The 16,650-nt window shown below is 47.7% G+C and overlaps 1 protein-coding gene across 1 annotated transcript in view; it reads right to left on the reverse strand.

Annotated features, from left to right (window-relative positions):
* Positions 1 to 16,650, reverse strand: part of LOC148476986 (ATP-dependent translocase ABCB1-like) — a 248,609-nt gene that overhangs the window by 10,185 nt on the left and 221,774 nt on the right. Inside the window, exons 24-25 of the mRNA XM_088457386.1 lie at positions 15,590 to 15,796; positions 15,363 to 15,509 (exon numbers count right to left, since the gene is read on the reverse strand). Coding sequence (XP_088313512.1) covers positions 15,363 to 15,509; positions 15,590 to 15,796 — 354 coding nt within the window. The remainder of the gene's footprint in view (positions 1 to 15,362; positions 15,510 to 15,589; positions 15,797 to 16,650) is intronic.

A 16,650-nucleotide genomic window follows, 5' to 3' on the forward strand; every position in this document is an offset into this window, starting at 1 on the left:
ACTGGGGGCACTTCAAGGGGCATTACAGGGAGCATTACTACTGGGGGCACTACAGGGGCCCTTACTACTGGTGTCACTGCAGGGGGCATTTCTACTGGGGGCACTACTACAGGGGTCATTACTTTTAGGTGCATTATTACCAGGGGGCATTGTTACCAGGCGCATTACTATAGGGGGTATTATTACTACTGGGGGCACTGCGTAAGGGGCACCATTACAGTGGGCATTGCATAAGGGGCACCATTACTTTGGGCATTTAATATTTTAGGGGAACTACTATGGGTATTGTGTAAGACCTAAGTTAGGGGGGCCCCCTAAAAATGTTGCTATGGGGCCCAAACAGTTCTAGTTACCTATCTGCCACTACCTATCTGCACTCAGGGCTGCCATCAGAAATCGTGGGGCCCGGTACTGACAAAATAGGCAGGGCCCCCCTGGGGGATGGCGCAGAGGTGGGCGGAGCTGTGTATAATGTGGGTGGAGTTACACTGGGGGTGGGTGGGACGTCAATTGGTGATTAAACCAGTTTAAAAATTCTCAAAGTATGGGGTCATGAAGGAAAGATGGACATGTGGACACACGGCTGCGAAGCCTGGACTGGGAGGGCACAGAAAAGGCTGAACTGGGGGTGCACAGGGCAGGGAAGGCTGGATCTTAATTGGGGAGCACAGGGCAGGGAAAGCTGGCTGGACTAGAGGGGGGCAGAGCTGGGAAGGCTAGGTGTACTAGGGGGAGGCAGAGGGCAGGGAAGGCTAGGTGTACTAGGGGGGAGGCACAGGGCAGGGAAGGCTGGCTGGACTAGAGGGGGGACAGGGCACGGAAGGCTAGGTGTACTAGGGGGAGGCAGAGGGCAGGGAAAGCTGCACTGGGAAGGGGGGACAAGGCAGAAATGACTGGCTGGATTAGAGGGCACAGGGCAGGGAAGGATGGCTGGTTTAGGGTGAGCACAGGGTAGGGAAGGCTGGCTTGATTAGGGGAGCACAGGGAAGGCTGGTTTGATTAGAGGGAGCACAGGGCAGGAAAGGATGGCTGGAGGGGGGGGGCACAGGGCAGATAAGGCTGACTGGACAAGGGGAGCACAGGGCAGTCGAAGGCTGGCTGGAGTAGGGGGTTAGAATAGGGGGTTAGGGTAGGGAAGGCCAGCTGCACTAGGTGGAGGGACATACGGCAGGGACTCAGAGTCCTACCTGGTTTCTCAGCGCCAGTGGGCCCGACCCCGGGAGACAGTGGCGCAGATATACAACGGCAGCCTTGGAGAAACAGCACAGCGTTGCCGGCGGTATTTCAAATATGTTGTTGGCCACGAGCCAATCACAGCTCACGTACCAGCAGCCAATCAGGAGCAGCCATCGCAGCCACTCCTGATTGGTCGCCGGTCAGCGAGCTGTAATGCTCGCGGATGGTGCCATTTTTCAAATACAGTCGGTGGCACTGCGCTGTTTCTCCCAGGCTGCCGAAGCACGATTCATATCTTCTGCCCTGCTGTCACCGGGCCCCCCGCTCTCTTCGGGCCTGGGACTCCAGGCACGGCAGACCCCACCTGATGGCGGCCCTGTCTGCACTACTTCGCTGATCCCTCCATACTCACCACTACATATCTGCACTACCTCGCTGATCCCTCGATACTCACCACTACCTATCTGCACTACCTAGCTGATCCCTCGATACTCACCACTACCTATCTGCACTACCTCGCTGATCCCTCGATACTCACCACTACCTATCTGCACTACCTTGCTGATCCCTCGATACTCACCACTACCTATCTGCACAACTTCGCTATCCCCTCCAAACTCACCACTACCTATCTGCACAACCTCGCTAACCCCTCCATACTCACTACCGATCTGCACTACCTCCCTGATCCCTCGATACTCACCACTACCTATCTGCACTACCCCAGTCCCCTCCATACTCACCACTACCTATCTTTACTACCCCCTGACCACTCCATACTCACCCCTACCTATCTGCACTATCCCCGACCCCTCCATACTAACCACTACCTATTTGCATTACCCCCTGACCTCTCCATACGGGATGTAATCGGGAGACCGGCTGTCTTTATCCCAACAGCCGGCTTCCCGACTGCTTTATCCTGGCGAGGGTTAAATGAAAGGCGTATATATCTAGACACATGTCATTTTCCCGATCGAAGGGATGCAGGGCGCCGTGAGAGGACAGCCGCAGGGGGGGGGAGGGTTAGGTTTAGGGCACCCGGTGGGGACTTAGGGTTAGGCTAGGGGGAGGGAGGGTTAGGGTTAGGCACTCCCCGGGGTACTTAGGTATAGGCAGCGGGGAAGGGGGGGGGGGTTAGGCACTTAGGGGGGGATGTTAGGGTTAGGCACCCCTAAGGAGGGTTAGGTTAGTTTTTACTTACCTACGGACGATCGGGCTTTCCAGCGCTGTTGGCTTTCTGCTGCCGGGATCTCTGCTTCTGTCGCCCTGCCGCTGCCGGAATTCGAACTGCCGGCCAGAGGGCCGGCGGTATTTCATACTGATTCCCTCCATACTCACCACTACCTCTCTGCACTAGCCTATCTCTGCATTTTCATTCTAAGATGCCATGAGTGCCACACCTTTACACTGTATGTTCTTTATGTGAGGGCACCGGCAGCAGTTAAACTATCGTTATTGGGAGTTCCAGGCCAAGGACGGATTTATATATATAGATAGATACACCCCTCCAGTGACTGGCCACACCCCTTTGTGGGCCTCTATTATTGCGTCCTCCTGTGGGCCCTTCGTGATCCAGTCCGCCACTGTTGTTAATGCATTTCCAGTACCCTCTATTGCACTTTCTGATAAATGCCTATAGATAGATACTTTTACTCCTCCCCATTCTTTGTATTTATTAGGGGTGAGCGGGTTCGGATTTCTGAAATCCGAACCCCCCCGAACCCCCCCCGATCCGAGTCTGATCCGAGTCAGGCTCGACTTTTCCCGCCTGACTCGGATCTGAAATCGAGGCAAAACGTCATCATCCCGCCTTCCGAGTCTCGCGGGTTTTGGATCCTATATAAGGTACCCGCGTCGGCGCCATTTTCTCACTCGGCTGTGGACAGTGAAGAGGGAGGGTGGGAGTTAGGGCTGTGTAGTGTAGTGTAGTGTAGTGCTGCTGTTGTCCACTACTTCAAAGTCCATAGGGGCTGGCTGTGTTGTGCTGTGCTGCTGTTGTTAATAGGGGCTGTGTCCACTACTTCAAAGTCCATAGGGGCTGGCTGGACTGTGTTGTGCAGTCAGTTCTCCATAGGGGCTGTGTCCACTCCAAAGTCCTGTGCAGTGTCCCAGTCCTAAAGGAGTGCTGTAGTGTTGTCCAGGGGGTGCTCTGTCCATCAGGGGTGCTCCCCCCAAGTGCTAAAAAAATAATATATTTTCTGTGTTTGTGAATTGTGTGCGCAGTAGCCGCACGTGCATCAACAAAGTAGTGCCAAGCGTGCGCCTGTGTCATAAGTAAAGGGCCGGCTGGCTTGACCGTTAAAGGGTGCTGTAACCCCCGAAAGTACACTCCAGTCCAAACCAAAAAAAAATTATTTCCTGTGTTTGTGAATTGTGTGCGCAGTAGCCGCACGTGCATCAACAAAGTAGTGCCAAGCGTGCGCCTGTGTCATAAGTAAAGGGCCGGCTGGCTTGACCGTTAAGGGTGCTGTAACCCCCGAAAGTACACTCCAGTCCAAACCAAAAAAAAAATTATTTTCTGTGTTTGGGAATTGTGTGCGCAGTAGCCGCACGTGCATCAACAAAGTAGTGCCAAGCGTGCGCCTGTGTCATAAGTAAAGGGCCGGCTGGCTTGACCGTTAAGGGTGCTGTAACCCCCGAAAGTACACTCCAGTCCAAACCAAAAAAAAAATTATTTTCTGTGTTTGTGAATTGTGTGCGCAGTAGCCGCACGTGCATCAACAAAGTAGTGCCAAGCGTGCGCCTGTGTCATAAGTAAAGGGCCGGCTGGCTTGACCGTTAAGGGTGCTGTAACCCCCGAAAGTACACTCCAGTCCAAACCAAAAAAAAAATTATTTTCTGTGTTTGTGAATTGTGTGCGCAGTAGCCGCACGTGCATCAACAAAGTAGTGCCAAGCGTGCGCCTGTGTCATAAGTAAAGGGCCGGCTGGCTTGACCGTTAAGGGTGCTGTAACCCCCGAAAGTACACTCCAGTCCAAACCAAAAAAAAAATTATTTTCTGTGTTTGTGAATTGTGTGCGCAGTAGCCGCACGTGCATCAACAAAGTAGTGCCAAGCGTGCGCCTGTGTCATAAGTAAAGGGCCGGCTGGCTTGACCGTTAAGGGTGCTGTAACCCCCGAAAGTACACTCCAGTCCAAACCAAAAAAAAAATTATTTTCTGTGTTTGTGAATTGTGTGCGCAGTAGCCGCACGTGCATCAACAAAGTAGTGCCAAGCGTGCGCCTGTGTCATAAGTAAAGGGCCGGCTGGCTTGACCGTTAAGGGTGCTGTAACCCCCGAAAGTACACTCCAGTCCAAACCAAAAAAAAAATTATTTTCTGTGTTTGTGAATTGTGTGCGCAGTAGCCGCACGTGCATCAACAAAGTAGTGCCAAGCGTGCGCCTGTGTCATAAGTAAAGGGCCGGCTGGGCTTGACCGTTAAGGGTGCTGTAACCCCCGAAAGTACACTCCAGTCCAAACCAAAAAAAAAATTATTTTCTGTGTTTGTGAATTGTGTGCGCAGTAGCCGCACGTGCATCAACAAAGTAGTGCCAAGCGTGCGCCTGTGTCATAAGTAAAGGGCCGGCTGGCTTGACCGTTAAGGGTGCTGTAACCCCCGAAAGTACACTCCAGTCCAAACCAAAAAAAAAATTATTTTCTGTGTTTGTGAATTGTGTGCGCAGTAGCCGCACGTGCATCAACAAAGTAGTGCCAAGCGTGCGCCTGTGTCATAAGTAAAGGGCCGGCTGGCTTGACCGTTAAAGGGTGCTGTAACCCCTGAAAGTACACTCCAGTCCAAACCAAAAAAAAAATTATTTTCTGTGTTTAGCCGCACGTATATATCAAATCGATATAACATAAATGGAGGACCAAACTTTCTCCGATAAAAATAAAATAGAGAAAGATCAAGAACCACTTCCTCCTAGTGCTGAAGCTGCTGCCACTAGTCATGACATAGACGATAACATGCCATCAACGTCGTCTGCCAAGGCCGATGCCCAATGTCATAGTAGAGGGCACATACAATCCCAAATGGCAAAGTTCAGGAAAATGACCTTGAAAAAGACATTTAAATCAGCTGAAGAGAAACGTAAACTTGCCAATATGCCATTTACGACACGGAGTGGCAAGGAACGGTTAAGGTCGATCCCTAGTATGTTCATGACTAGTGGTTCAGCTTCACATGACGATGGAAGCCCTCCTCCCACTAAAAAAATCAAAAGAGTTAAGCTGGCAAAAGCACAGCGAAGAACTGTGCTTTCTAAGAAGATATCACAAATCCCCAAGGAGAGTCCAAGTGTGGTGGTGGTTGCGATGCCTGACCTTCCCAGCACTGGACGGGAAGAGGTGGCTCTTTCCACCATTTGCACGCCCCCTGCAAGTGCTGAGAGGAGCACCCACAGTCCACTTGCTGATATGCAAATTGAAGATGTCACTGTTGAAGTACAACAGGATGAGGATACTGGTGTAGCTGGCGCTGAGGAGGAAGTTGGCGAGGAGGATTCTGATGGTGATGTGGTTTGTTTAAATCAGGCTCCGGGGGAGACAGTTGTTGTCCGTGGGATGAAAAAGCCCATCACGGTCATGCCTGGGCAGAAGACCAAACATTCCACCTCTTTGGTCTGGCAATATTTCTATCCAAATCCGGACAACAACTGTCTTGCCATATGTACCATATGTAAAGGTGAAATAAGTAGGGGTAGGGACGTCAACCACCTAGGAACATCCTCCCTTATACGGCACCTGCAGCGCGTTCATAAAAAGTTACTGTCAAGTTCAGAAACTTTGGCTAAGACCGTAAGCAGTCCAGGGACACCTAAATCCCGTTGTCCTGTTGTATCCAAGCGCCTGCAAACCACACCGTCAACTCCCTCCTCGTCAATTTCCTCCTTAGTCAGGATCGGAAGTAGTCCTGCAGGCCATGTCACTGGCATGACTGACTCTCCTATCCGGGATTCCTCTGGAGGATCCTGCATTGCTACGCCTACTGCTGCCGCTGCTGCTGTTGCTGCTGCTGGGAGTCGTTCATCATCCCAGAGAGGAAGTAGGAACACCACTACTTTTACTAAACAATTGACCCTCCAACAGTCCTTAGCGAGGAGGATGAAGTACGACAGCAGTCATCCTGAAGCAAAACGTATAACTGAGGCCTTGACTGCTATGTTGGTGTTAGACGTGCGTCCGGTATCCGCCATTAGTGCAGTGGGATTTAGACAATTGATGGAGGTAGTGTGTCCCCGGTTCCAAATCCCGTCTAGATTCCACTTCACTAGGCAGGCGATACCGAGACTGTACAGAAACGTCAGAAAAAGTGTCCTCAGTGTCCTGAAAAATGCCGTTGTACACAATGTCCACTTAACCACGGACATGTGGACAAGTGGAACAGGGCAGACTAAGGACTATATGACTGTGACAGCCCACTGGGTAGATGTATCACCTTACGCAGCAACAGCAGCAGCGTCACCAGTAGCAGCATCTCAGAAACGCCAGCTCGTTACAAGGCAGGCTACGCTGTGTATCACCGGTTTCAGTAAGAGGCACACCGCCGACAACCTCTTAGAGAAACTGAGGGAAATCATCGCCCAGTGGCTTACCCCACTTAGACTCTCCTGGGGATTTGTGATATCTGACAACGCCACCAATATTGTGCGGGCATTACATCTGGGCAAATTCCAGCACGTCCCATGTTTTGCTCACACAATAAACTTGGTGGTGCAGAATTTCCTGAAAAGCGACAGGGGCGTGCAGGAGACGCTTTGGGTGGCCCGAAAAATTTCTGGCCACTTTCGCCATTCAGCGACTGCGTGCCGAAGACTGGAGCGCCAGCAAACACTCTTGAACCTACCCCGCCATCACCTGAAGCAAGAGGTTGTGACGCGGTGGAACTCAACCCTCTATATGCTTCAGAGGATGGAGGAGCAGCAAAAGGCCATACAAGCCTATACATCCACCTATGACATAGGCAAAGGAGGGGGTATGCACCTGACTCAAGCGCAGTGGAGAATGATTTCCGTGTTGTGCAAGGTTCTCCAGCCCTTCGAACTTGCCACACGTGAAGTCAGTTCAGACACAGCCAGCTTGAGTCAGGTCATTCCCCTCATCAGGCTTTTGCAGAAGCAGCTGGAGAAAGTGAAGGAGGAGCTAAGACGGAGCGATTCCGCTCGGCATGTGGGACTTGTGGATGAAGCCCTTCATTCGCTTTGCCAGGATTCCAGGGTGGTCAATCTGTTGAAATCAGACCACTACATTTTGGCCACCGTGCTTGATCCTAGGTTTAAAGCCTATGTGGTGTCTCTCTTTCCGGCCGACACAAGCCTGCAGAGGTGCAAAGACCTGCTGGTGAACACACTGTCAGCTGAAGCGGAACGTGACACGTCAACGGCTCCTTCTTCATTTTCTCCCGCAACTGGGGCTGCCAGGAAAAAACTTAGGTATCCTAAGCAACCCGCTGGCGGTGATGCAGGGCAGGCAGGACCAAGTTTGGACATCTGGTCCGGACTGAAGGACCTGGCAACAATTTCTGACATGTCTACTGTCACTGCATATGATACTGTCACCATTGACAGAATGGTGGAGGATTACATCGGTGACAGCATCCAAGTAGGCATGTCAGACAGTCCATACCTGTACTGGCAGGAAAAAGAGGCAATTTGGAGGCCCCTGTACAAGCTGGCTCTATTTTACCTGAGTTGCCCCCCCTCCAGTGTGTACTCCGAAAGAGTGTTTAGTGCAGCCGGGAACCTTGTCAGCGAAAGGCGTAGGAGGTTGCTTCCACAGAATGTGGAGAAGATGATGTTCATCAAAATGAATTATCAGCTCTTCCAGGGAGACCAGCCTCCAGAAGGTACAGAGGGACCTGTGGTGGTGGATTCAAGTGGGGACGAGTTAATACTTTGTGAGGATGAGGATGTACACACTGAAGAGGGTGAGGAATCGGTGGATGAGGAGGATGAGGATGACATCTTGCCTCCGTAGAGCCAGTTTGTGCAGGGACACATTAATTGCCAGCTTGTTTTGTGGGGGCCCAAACGAACCAATCATTTCAGCCACAGTTGTGTGGCAGACCCTGGCGCTGAAATGATTGATTTGTTAAAGTGTGCATGTCCTGTTTATACAACATAAGGGTGGGTGGGAGGGCCCAAGGACAATTCCATCTTGCACTTCTTTTTTTTCTTTGCATTATGTACAGTTTGGGGCCTAGTTTTTCTAACTGCCATCCTGTCTGCCACTGCAGTGTCACTCCTAGATGGGTCACGTGTTTGTGCCGCCCACTCGTGTCACTTAGCATAGTCATCCAGCTACCTCGGTGCAACCTTTTGGACATGAAAACACTATTGTGAGGTGTGAGGTGTTCAGAATAGACTGGAAATGAGTGGAAATTAAGGTTATTGAGGTTAATAATAGCATAGGAGCAGAGAAACCAACAAATTCTGTGATTTTAGCTGTTTTTATGCTTTTTTAAAAAAAAATACAGATCCAAAACACAAAACCCAGAACCCAAAACACGGAAGGGTGGTTTTGGCAAAACCAATCCAGATCCAAAACACGAAGAAAGATCCAGATCCAAAACCAAAACACAAAACACGAAAAGTGGCCGGTGCACACCCCTAGTATTTATTATAATATTGTGTAATGCATATTCAATATAATTTTTTTATATCATAGTGATAATTTCCACTTTATAATCAACTATCAATTATGTTTATATACCTTTGGAATTGCTCTTTATATGGTTAGATATGCTTTGTTTTAATTTGTCATGGCGGTTCATTATGTTTTACTGTATTAGTTTTGCTAAATGTTTTGTACAATATACTTAATATAATAGAACTTTTTTGAGACTATGAGGCTCATGGTGGTTTGGAAGGAATTTGCTTCTAAATCACAAGAAAAGAGGCCCATTTTGCTTAGCCTGCAATGGAGACTGCGGGCCTGATTCAGCATGGAACGCACGAATGCAGATGCACGCACCCGTCCGCTGCGAGTATATGCTAATAAATGCATACGCACGCAGAATAAGCAGACGCCTAGTACTACACAATACCACCCACTTCCCGTAACGTGCGTCCTGTTATACCTCGCAAGACAGCAGAAACATCGGTGACATCGAGAACCATTGAACACATTAGTATAATAGTGTTTGTCCTGACTCCACGCAGGATTTGTGCCGCTTCTTGCAGGCAACTAGACCTCAGGCCACGTCTGTCGCCGCAAGGGATTAACTATGCAAGCTCCTAAAACGCTGTCCAAATGCACAGGCATGCCTGCGTTTGCCAGCCCCCCCCAAAAAAAACGTCACTTCCTGTCAAACACTTTACTCTGTGTCTGCGTAGCTTCTGCACACGCAGTTCGCATCGCAATAGCTGTTTCGTGCACGCGCATTGCGATGCATACGCATAGCTAAAACATTGACCGATTGCGTGCATCTGCATCTGTGCGTTCCTTGATGAATCAGGCCCTGTATCACAAGATATACTCAGCTCGGCAACAGTAGCATATGCGCCTGCTTTATACCTGGAGTAGACAGTAGTCTATGCATCTAGTTTACTCCAAGAGAGAACAGTAGTATATGTGCCAGGGTTACTCCAGGAGTGGACAGTAGTATAATTGGGTGGGGTACTGGATGCTGGTGCTCAGGATCCCGGTGGTCAGAATCCCGATGCTGGCATCCCTACAGGGTTAGGATACTGACACCTGTCGGGTAAGTATCCTCACCCTACCCCTGCTCCTACCCCTTACCCTAACCCTCCCTAAACTAAACCTCCCCCCTAGTGCCTAAACCTAACCCTCCTCTCCTAGTGCCTAACCCTTCCTCCTGGTGCCTAACCCTAACCCTCCCCCTAGCGTCTAACCTTAACCCTCCCCCTAACCCCACCACTTACCATCTGGATGCCGGTGGTCGGCATGATGGCACCAGGATTCTGATTAGTGTCGGGATTCCGGTGCCAGCATTCTGAGTGCTGCATCCCGTATATGCACCTGCTTTATTCCAGGAGAGAACAGTAGTATATGCACCTGCTTTGCTCCAGGAGAGAACAGTAGTATATGTACCTGGTTTACTCCAGGAGAGAACATTAGTATATGTGCCTGGTTTACTCCAAGAGAGAACAGTAGTATATTCACCTGCTTTACTCCAGGAGAGAACAGTAGTATATGTGCCTGGTTTACTCCAGGAGAGAACAGTAGTATATGTGCCTGTTTACTCCAGGAGAGAACAGTAGTAAATGTGCCTGGTTTACCCCAGGAGAGAACATTAGTATATGTGACTGGTTTACTCCAGGAGAGAACAGTAGTATATGTGCCTGGTTTACTCCAGGAGAGAACAGTAGTATATGCGCCTGGTTTACTCCAGGAGAGAGCAGTATATATGTGCCTGGTTTACTCCAGGAGAGAACAGTAGTATATGTGCCTGGTTTACTCCAGGAGAGAACAGTATATATGTGCCTGTTTACTCCAGGAAAGAACAGTAGTAAATGTGTCTGGTTTACCCCAGGAGAGAACATTAGTATATGCGACTGGTTTACTCCAGGAGAGAACATTAGTATATGCGCCTTGTTTACCCCAGGAGAGAACAGTAGCATATGTGCCTGGTTTACTCCAGGAGAGAACAGTAGTATATGCGCCTGGTTTACGGCTGTAGATTTGGCTTCACAGCGGCAGTAGCACTTTAGTCCAGTAAATGCCAAAATTTAAGTACGCTATTCATAAGCAATATACTGTAGTACATGTTTGGACAGTGTTTTTAATAACTGTTAAGGTAAATTAGATCAAGACACAGACTGAAACCATTAACTTCAAATGAATGCACATACTTCTCTTTTAAAAGATACATTTGAATCTGCTGGTTTGCTGCTTACTTATTGTAATTTGCAAATATCACTGTAATAATGCAAACAGATTACAGTAACAACATTACAATCAGCTCACAGTTAGTACCAGGGTTCAAGCACCCACAAGTGATCTGCCTCTAAACAGATGCAAATGTATTATGCGCAAATACTCCCTTACTATATATTGGCCGTGTTTACCTGCACCTTCCAACCACAGTTCAGCTTCAGTAAGCCCTATAGATGGGTAACAGTGGTGTGTGATGGAGGTCAGTCGACACAATGAATAACAGGTTTTGGTTTATTAACCAGCAAGAATGGGTTGCTGAATAATACAGTGTTAATGCAGTAGGCATATATTCTACAGTACATAGGTTCAACAGCTACAGCTGAAATTTGCGGGGCTTTTATACAGGTGGTGTGCTGCTTAGTGGGGCACACAGCTGCACTAACACACACTGGTGGCAGTGTCAAAGGTTGTCAAAGGTCTCGCAGAAGACCCTAAGATGCATCATAGGGTCTTCTGCGAGACCTTTGACAATCTGAGTAACCCTGACGGTTACTCATATTGACCCTCGCAGCTCCGTAGCTGAGGCCAGAAAGTCTGCACTGGCAGACGCAGACCCTGTTCTCGGCCCTCCCAGAAAATGGGGGCGACACGCCATCGTTTTCTGGAATGGAAGCCGGTCCCACGCAAACCCTGCCCCCAAACTGACACAGTATGTCATTCAGGCTACGGCTTGGGGGAACTGCTAGCAATCTTGCAGAGGGAGACCTCCACATGCACAGTACAGATCCTGTGCATGCAATGCTTAAAGTGGTCCTAGCGAGGTGGTGGAAATGGAATCGGTATGATTCAAATCCCAACAGCGGCTGCCTGAACAGGCTGAAAATCCTGATCGTCCCAGGTAAGTACTTACTAACCTAATTCTACCCCCTAACCCTCCCTTAGGGGTGCCTAACCTTAACTTTCCCCCCCAGTGCCTAACCCTAATCCCCCCTCTAAGTGCCTAAACCTCACCCCCCCTTCCCCACCGCCTAAACCTAAGTTCCATGGGGGTGCCTAACCCTAAGTCCCCCAGGGGGTGCCTAACCCTTCCTCTCCCTAGCCTAACCCTAACCTCCCGGGGGGGTGCCTAACCCTAAATCCCCCCCGGAGCCCTAAACCTAACCCTCCCCACCCGCAGCTGTCCGCAGCGGCGCCCGGCATCACTACGATCAGGATGCCAGGCACCGGGCTCCCGGCGTCGGTAAAATGACAGGCGTCTAGATATAGACGCCGGTAATTTAACCCTCGCCGGGATTAATCAGTTGGGAAGACGGCTGTCGGGATTTGGTCCGCCGGCTTCCCGACTGCATACCGGTGGAACTCATTCCCCCCCCATTCTCTGTGCTATCTAAATAAAGGGACAGCGCGCGCCATTGGAATGGGCTGCAAAAAGGGGGCATGGTCTCAAAGAATGAGGCGTGGTCACACAATAGTATCCCCAATTCAAATTACGCCACACAGTAGCACAATCTTATTCACATTACACTGCACATAGTGCCACTGATTCACATTACACCACATAGTAGTGTTCCTTATTCATGTTATGACACACAGTAGTGCCCTTTTACACAATGCCCACATTAGTGCCCCCTATATACATAATGCCCACAGTAGTAGTGCCCCTTATACACATAATGCCCACAGTAGTAGTGCCCCTTATACAATGTCCATATCAGTAGTGCCCCTTATGTAATGCCCACTGTAGTGGTGCCCCTTATGCACTTTCACCCCGTTCTGGCCCACTTTAACCCATGTGTGTATGTGCAGGTCTCTCACAATCAGTGCTGTACGCAAACCATCGGGCCCACAGTGGCACTTGCAACACTGAATCAGGCCCACAGTGGGACAGTTTCTCTGGTGTAACTCACGCTCTCCGCACCGGGAAGACCCACATCAGCGCGTCCTCCAACAATGGAGGACGGAGCTGAAGACGCATGGATAAGCCACTCATGCACATTAGCACATCTAGCTGGCCTGGTTGGAGGTCACGGTGACGTGGCTCTGGCAGTACAAGGTCTCGGAGGTTCAGAGGAGACAGGGCAGAGCGCTCTCCTGTAACAAGCTCACATGGTCGTAAGCGATAAAAAGTTTTACCAGATGGCATGGAAAATTCTGTAGTGAAACTGTGTTTGCCTCCAACTCTGCATGAGCCCTTATTTATGTTGATCGTTTATTATTTTCAATTTAGCTTGTCTTAGAAAATAATACAATGTTAGATTTATTTACAATTTAAATATTTCTGTGAAAGTGAATAAAATCTTTTTCTGGTAACTTTTTTTTGTGCTCACCTGTGTGATTCTCCAGTGACTCCAACCATAAACTCAGTAATGCTTATTTTCTAGCATTGTTCAAATGTAAAAGTGCATAGTAATCTATAAACACATAAAAGCTAACTGCCAATTGGGTTACTGAACATTTTTTTTGTTAGCAAATAACCCACCGACAGATGTTATCTTCTTGTCATGTTGATACATTTTTTGATGTTGTCAATTTATATATGGTTTAGGCTTTTGTAATTAACACAAATATAAAAATTAACTAAAATGTTATGGAGAGGAGAATTTTTGGCAATTACAGACGCAAAAGGTTAAGTGGAAAATTGTTTTTTTCTTGCTGCAGATCTCTGATTAATTTAAATGTGTTTGTGCTGAAACATAAATTATAGCAAATAACATCACGTTCCATAGTGTGCTGTTTTGGGTTGAGGATGTATGTTAATTGGAATGAGTTTTGGGCATTTTTGAACATATTTGAAAAGTATACCCTAGTACTGTCTGTTACGTATATAAAAGTGTGGCTGTAACCGAGCATTGTGAGGTTCTGGCACTCAGGATCCCGGCTATCAGAATCCCGGCGCCGGCATCCCGACAGAGTTAGGATGCCGACACCTGTCGGTAAGTATCCTATCCTTACCCTTCCCCTCCCTTACCTCCCTGTAGCCTAAACCTAACCTCCTCCCTGCAGCCTAAACCTAACCCTCCCCATAGTGCCTAACCCTGACCCCTAATCCTCCCCCTAACCCCACTACTTACTGCTGGGATGCCGATGCCAGGATTCTGACCAGTACCAGGATTCTGACCGGTGCCAGGATTTCAGCTTCAGCATTCAGAGCGCTGGCATCCTGACAGCCGGAATTTACAGTACATCCTGTTCCTGCTACTCCGAGGTACCAAGACTTCCAGTAGACCCAGGAGGGACATGACTACAGGGTATCCGGATTAAAGATCGACATGGTCTAGATAGACACTTAATAGGTCGACACCATATGGTTGGCAGGCAATAGGTCAACAGGGACAAAAGGTTGACTGACAAATGGTTGACAATGCAATAGGCAGACAGTGCCAAATGGTCGACAGGGACAAATGGTTGACACACAAATGGTCGACACAAACATGGGGAACACGTTTTTTCATGTTTTAAGGTTAGAGTTAGGGTTATACACTTGCTGAAGTTTTAGGGTTAGGCTGCGGAAGGGGACAGTTAAGGTTAGGCACTAGTGGGAGGATTAGGGTCAGGTTAGGGTTAGGTTTAGGCACTTGGGGGACAGTTATGGATAGGCACCAAGGGGAGGGTTAGGGTTAAGCACTAGGGCAAGGGTCAGGGTGAAGAGTAGGTTTAAATTACAAAAAACAATGTATCTTTATGTTGACCATTTGTCCCTGTTGACCTTTTTGTACCTGTCAACCATTTGCATTATCGACCATATGTGTGTCGACCATTTGTACATGTTGATCTTTTGTCCCTGTCAACCTATTGTCTTCTACCATCTGTTGTTGATCTATTTAGTGTCTATCTAGACACTGTTGATCTTCTATACCACACCCTGACCACAGGCAACTGGTTCAGTATGTATAGGCGTGGTCATGGCATAGTGGGAGCATGGTCATGCCACCCTTGCTATCTCGGGCTGTACCTTCTTAGCGCTCCTGCTGCTACTGGCATCACACCACTACAGACCATCAATGTTCAAGACCCAGGACTATTAATTATCACACTGGGATGCCAGCATCCGGAAATGCTCAGAATCCTACTTGTAAATCAGTCCCTCCTTTTGTGATGGTACAGTTTTACCAGGCGCATGAACAATGCCGGGTAAAGGTGTTCCTGAGGAGAGTTACCCACAATGGTGCATATTAAAAAAGAATGTCAAGGTGGCAGAATTATCCTAAGTGTTACTCATGTTTGTAGATCATCCTCAATTGCTTTTGTTCTGTTTTTATGTATGACATGTAATATGTATAATTTGTTTATACAGCTGGTAACTGTGGGGTTTTGTGGCACCTTACAAGTTAATGATGATTATGTTAAAACTGTATAAGCTTTTACCTTCTCGCATTCAGTATCAAGAGCAGAGGTGGCTTCATCCAGGAGTAGCACTTTTGGCTTGCGTACGAGAGCGCGGGCAATGGCGATCCTCTGCTTTTGTCCTCCTGAGAGTTGGGTTCCCTTATCCCCAACAGGTGTGTTATATCCCTGGGTTGAGACAATTAAAGAGGTTTGACTGTGAAAAGTCAAATGGTTTCTATTTCACTGATAAATGCTAAATAAATTACTTCTGGCAAACTCTCGATGAAGGTGTGAATGTTGGCTAATGTAGCAGCTTCTATGACCTCCTCCTGTGTAACGAGTCTACTGTTGTCACCATACTGGATGTTTTCACCGATGCTGCAATCAAAAAGCATTGGCTCCTGCAACACAATGCCTAGTTGCGACCTCAGCCACTTCAAATGGAGAGTCTTGGTATCAATCCCGTCTGCAAGCTGAAATATAGCAAGATAGAATCTCTTGTTCACTATGCATTTTAAATATATAGAAAATGAACGGGTTTAGCGCTAATTTGATGTATATAAAAATTATATAATAATGCTATTTACTACTATTACCAAATTTGTCAGGACCAAATAAGATCAAGACGCCAGAATAGTTTTAAATATATTTATAGTAAATAATCTAATCCATAAAAAACATAAAAAGCACACATATTCAGGTGTACTATACACTATAAATGCTAAACTATCTGCACAATTTTAGGTAGAGGTGGGTGCATCCAATAGCCGGTTCTTTTCCGCAATACAATGTTAATGGAGCAAAGTATGTCCCTTTAAAATTTTTATATACATCAAATTAGCGCAAAACCCATTCATTTTCCAGTGATTGGCTTTGTAGTTTTTTTTTTTGTGAACTTACACAGGTTCACATGTGGGTTTCCAGCTTCATAAAATTAATTTGTGCACTAAATATATTGGTATACATTATTTTAAGTATTAGCGCCCTGCTAATTAGTGTGTTATTTTAAATATATAGTAGCGTAAAACAAGCAGAGGTAGGAAAAGCATGCCTGGAAAATAGAAAATTGTACTGCTCAGTTGAAAATAGGTTTAAAAGATGAAATAGCAAAGCATGGTATGTTGGTCGTTCTTGTTATAATTAGAGATGTATGTGGACCCCCGTGTTTTGGTTATGGTTCTAATTCATCACATGTTTTGGTTTTGTCAAAAATCTGGTTTCGCTTTTAGTTTTGGATTCCTTAAAAATCGATAAACAAATCGATAAAACAGCTAACTTGTAATTTGGACCGGTTTACATGCAATCCAAAACCCAAGTTCGTTTTTAA

The sequence above is a fragment of the Taudactylus pleione genome, unplaced genomic scaffold (assembly GCF_031769625.1).
Source record: "Taudactylus pleione unplaced genomic scaffold, aTauple2 ptg000758l, whole genome shotgun sequence".
In the NCBI taxonomy this organism is placed as follows: domain Eukaryota; kingdom Metazoa; phylum Chordata; class Amphibia; order Anura; family Myobatrachidae; genus Taudactylus; species Taudactylus pleione.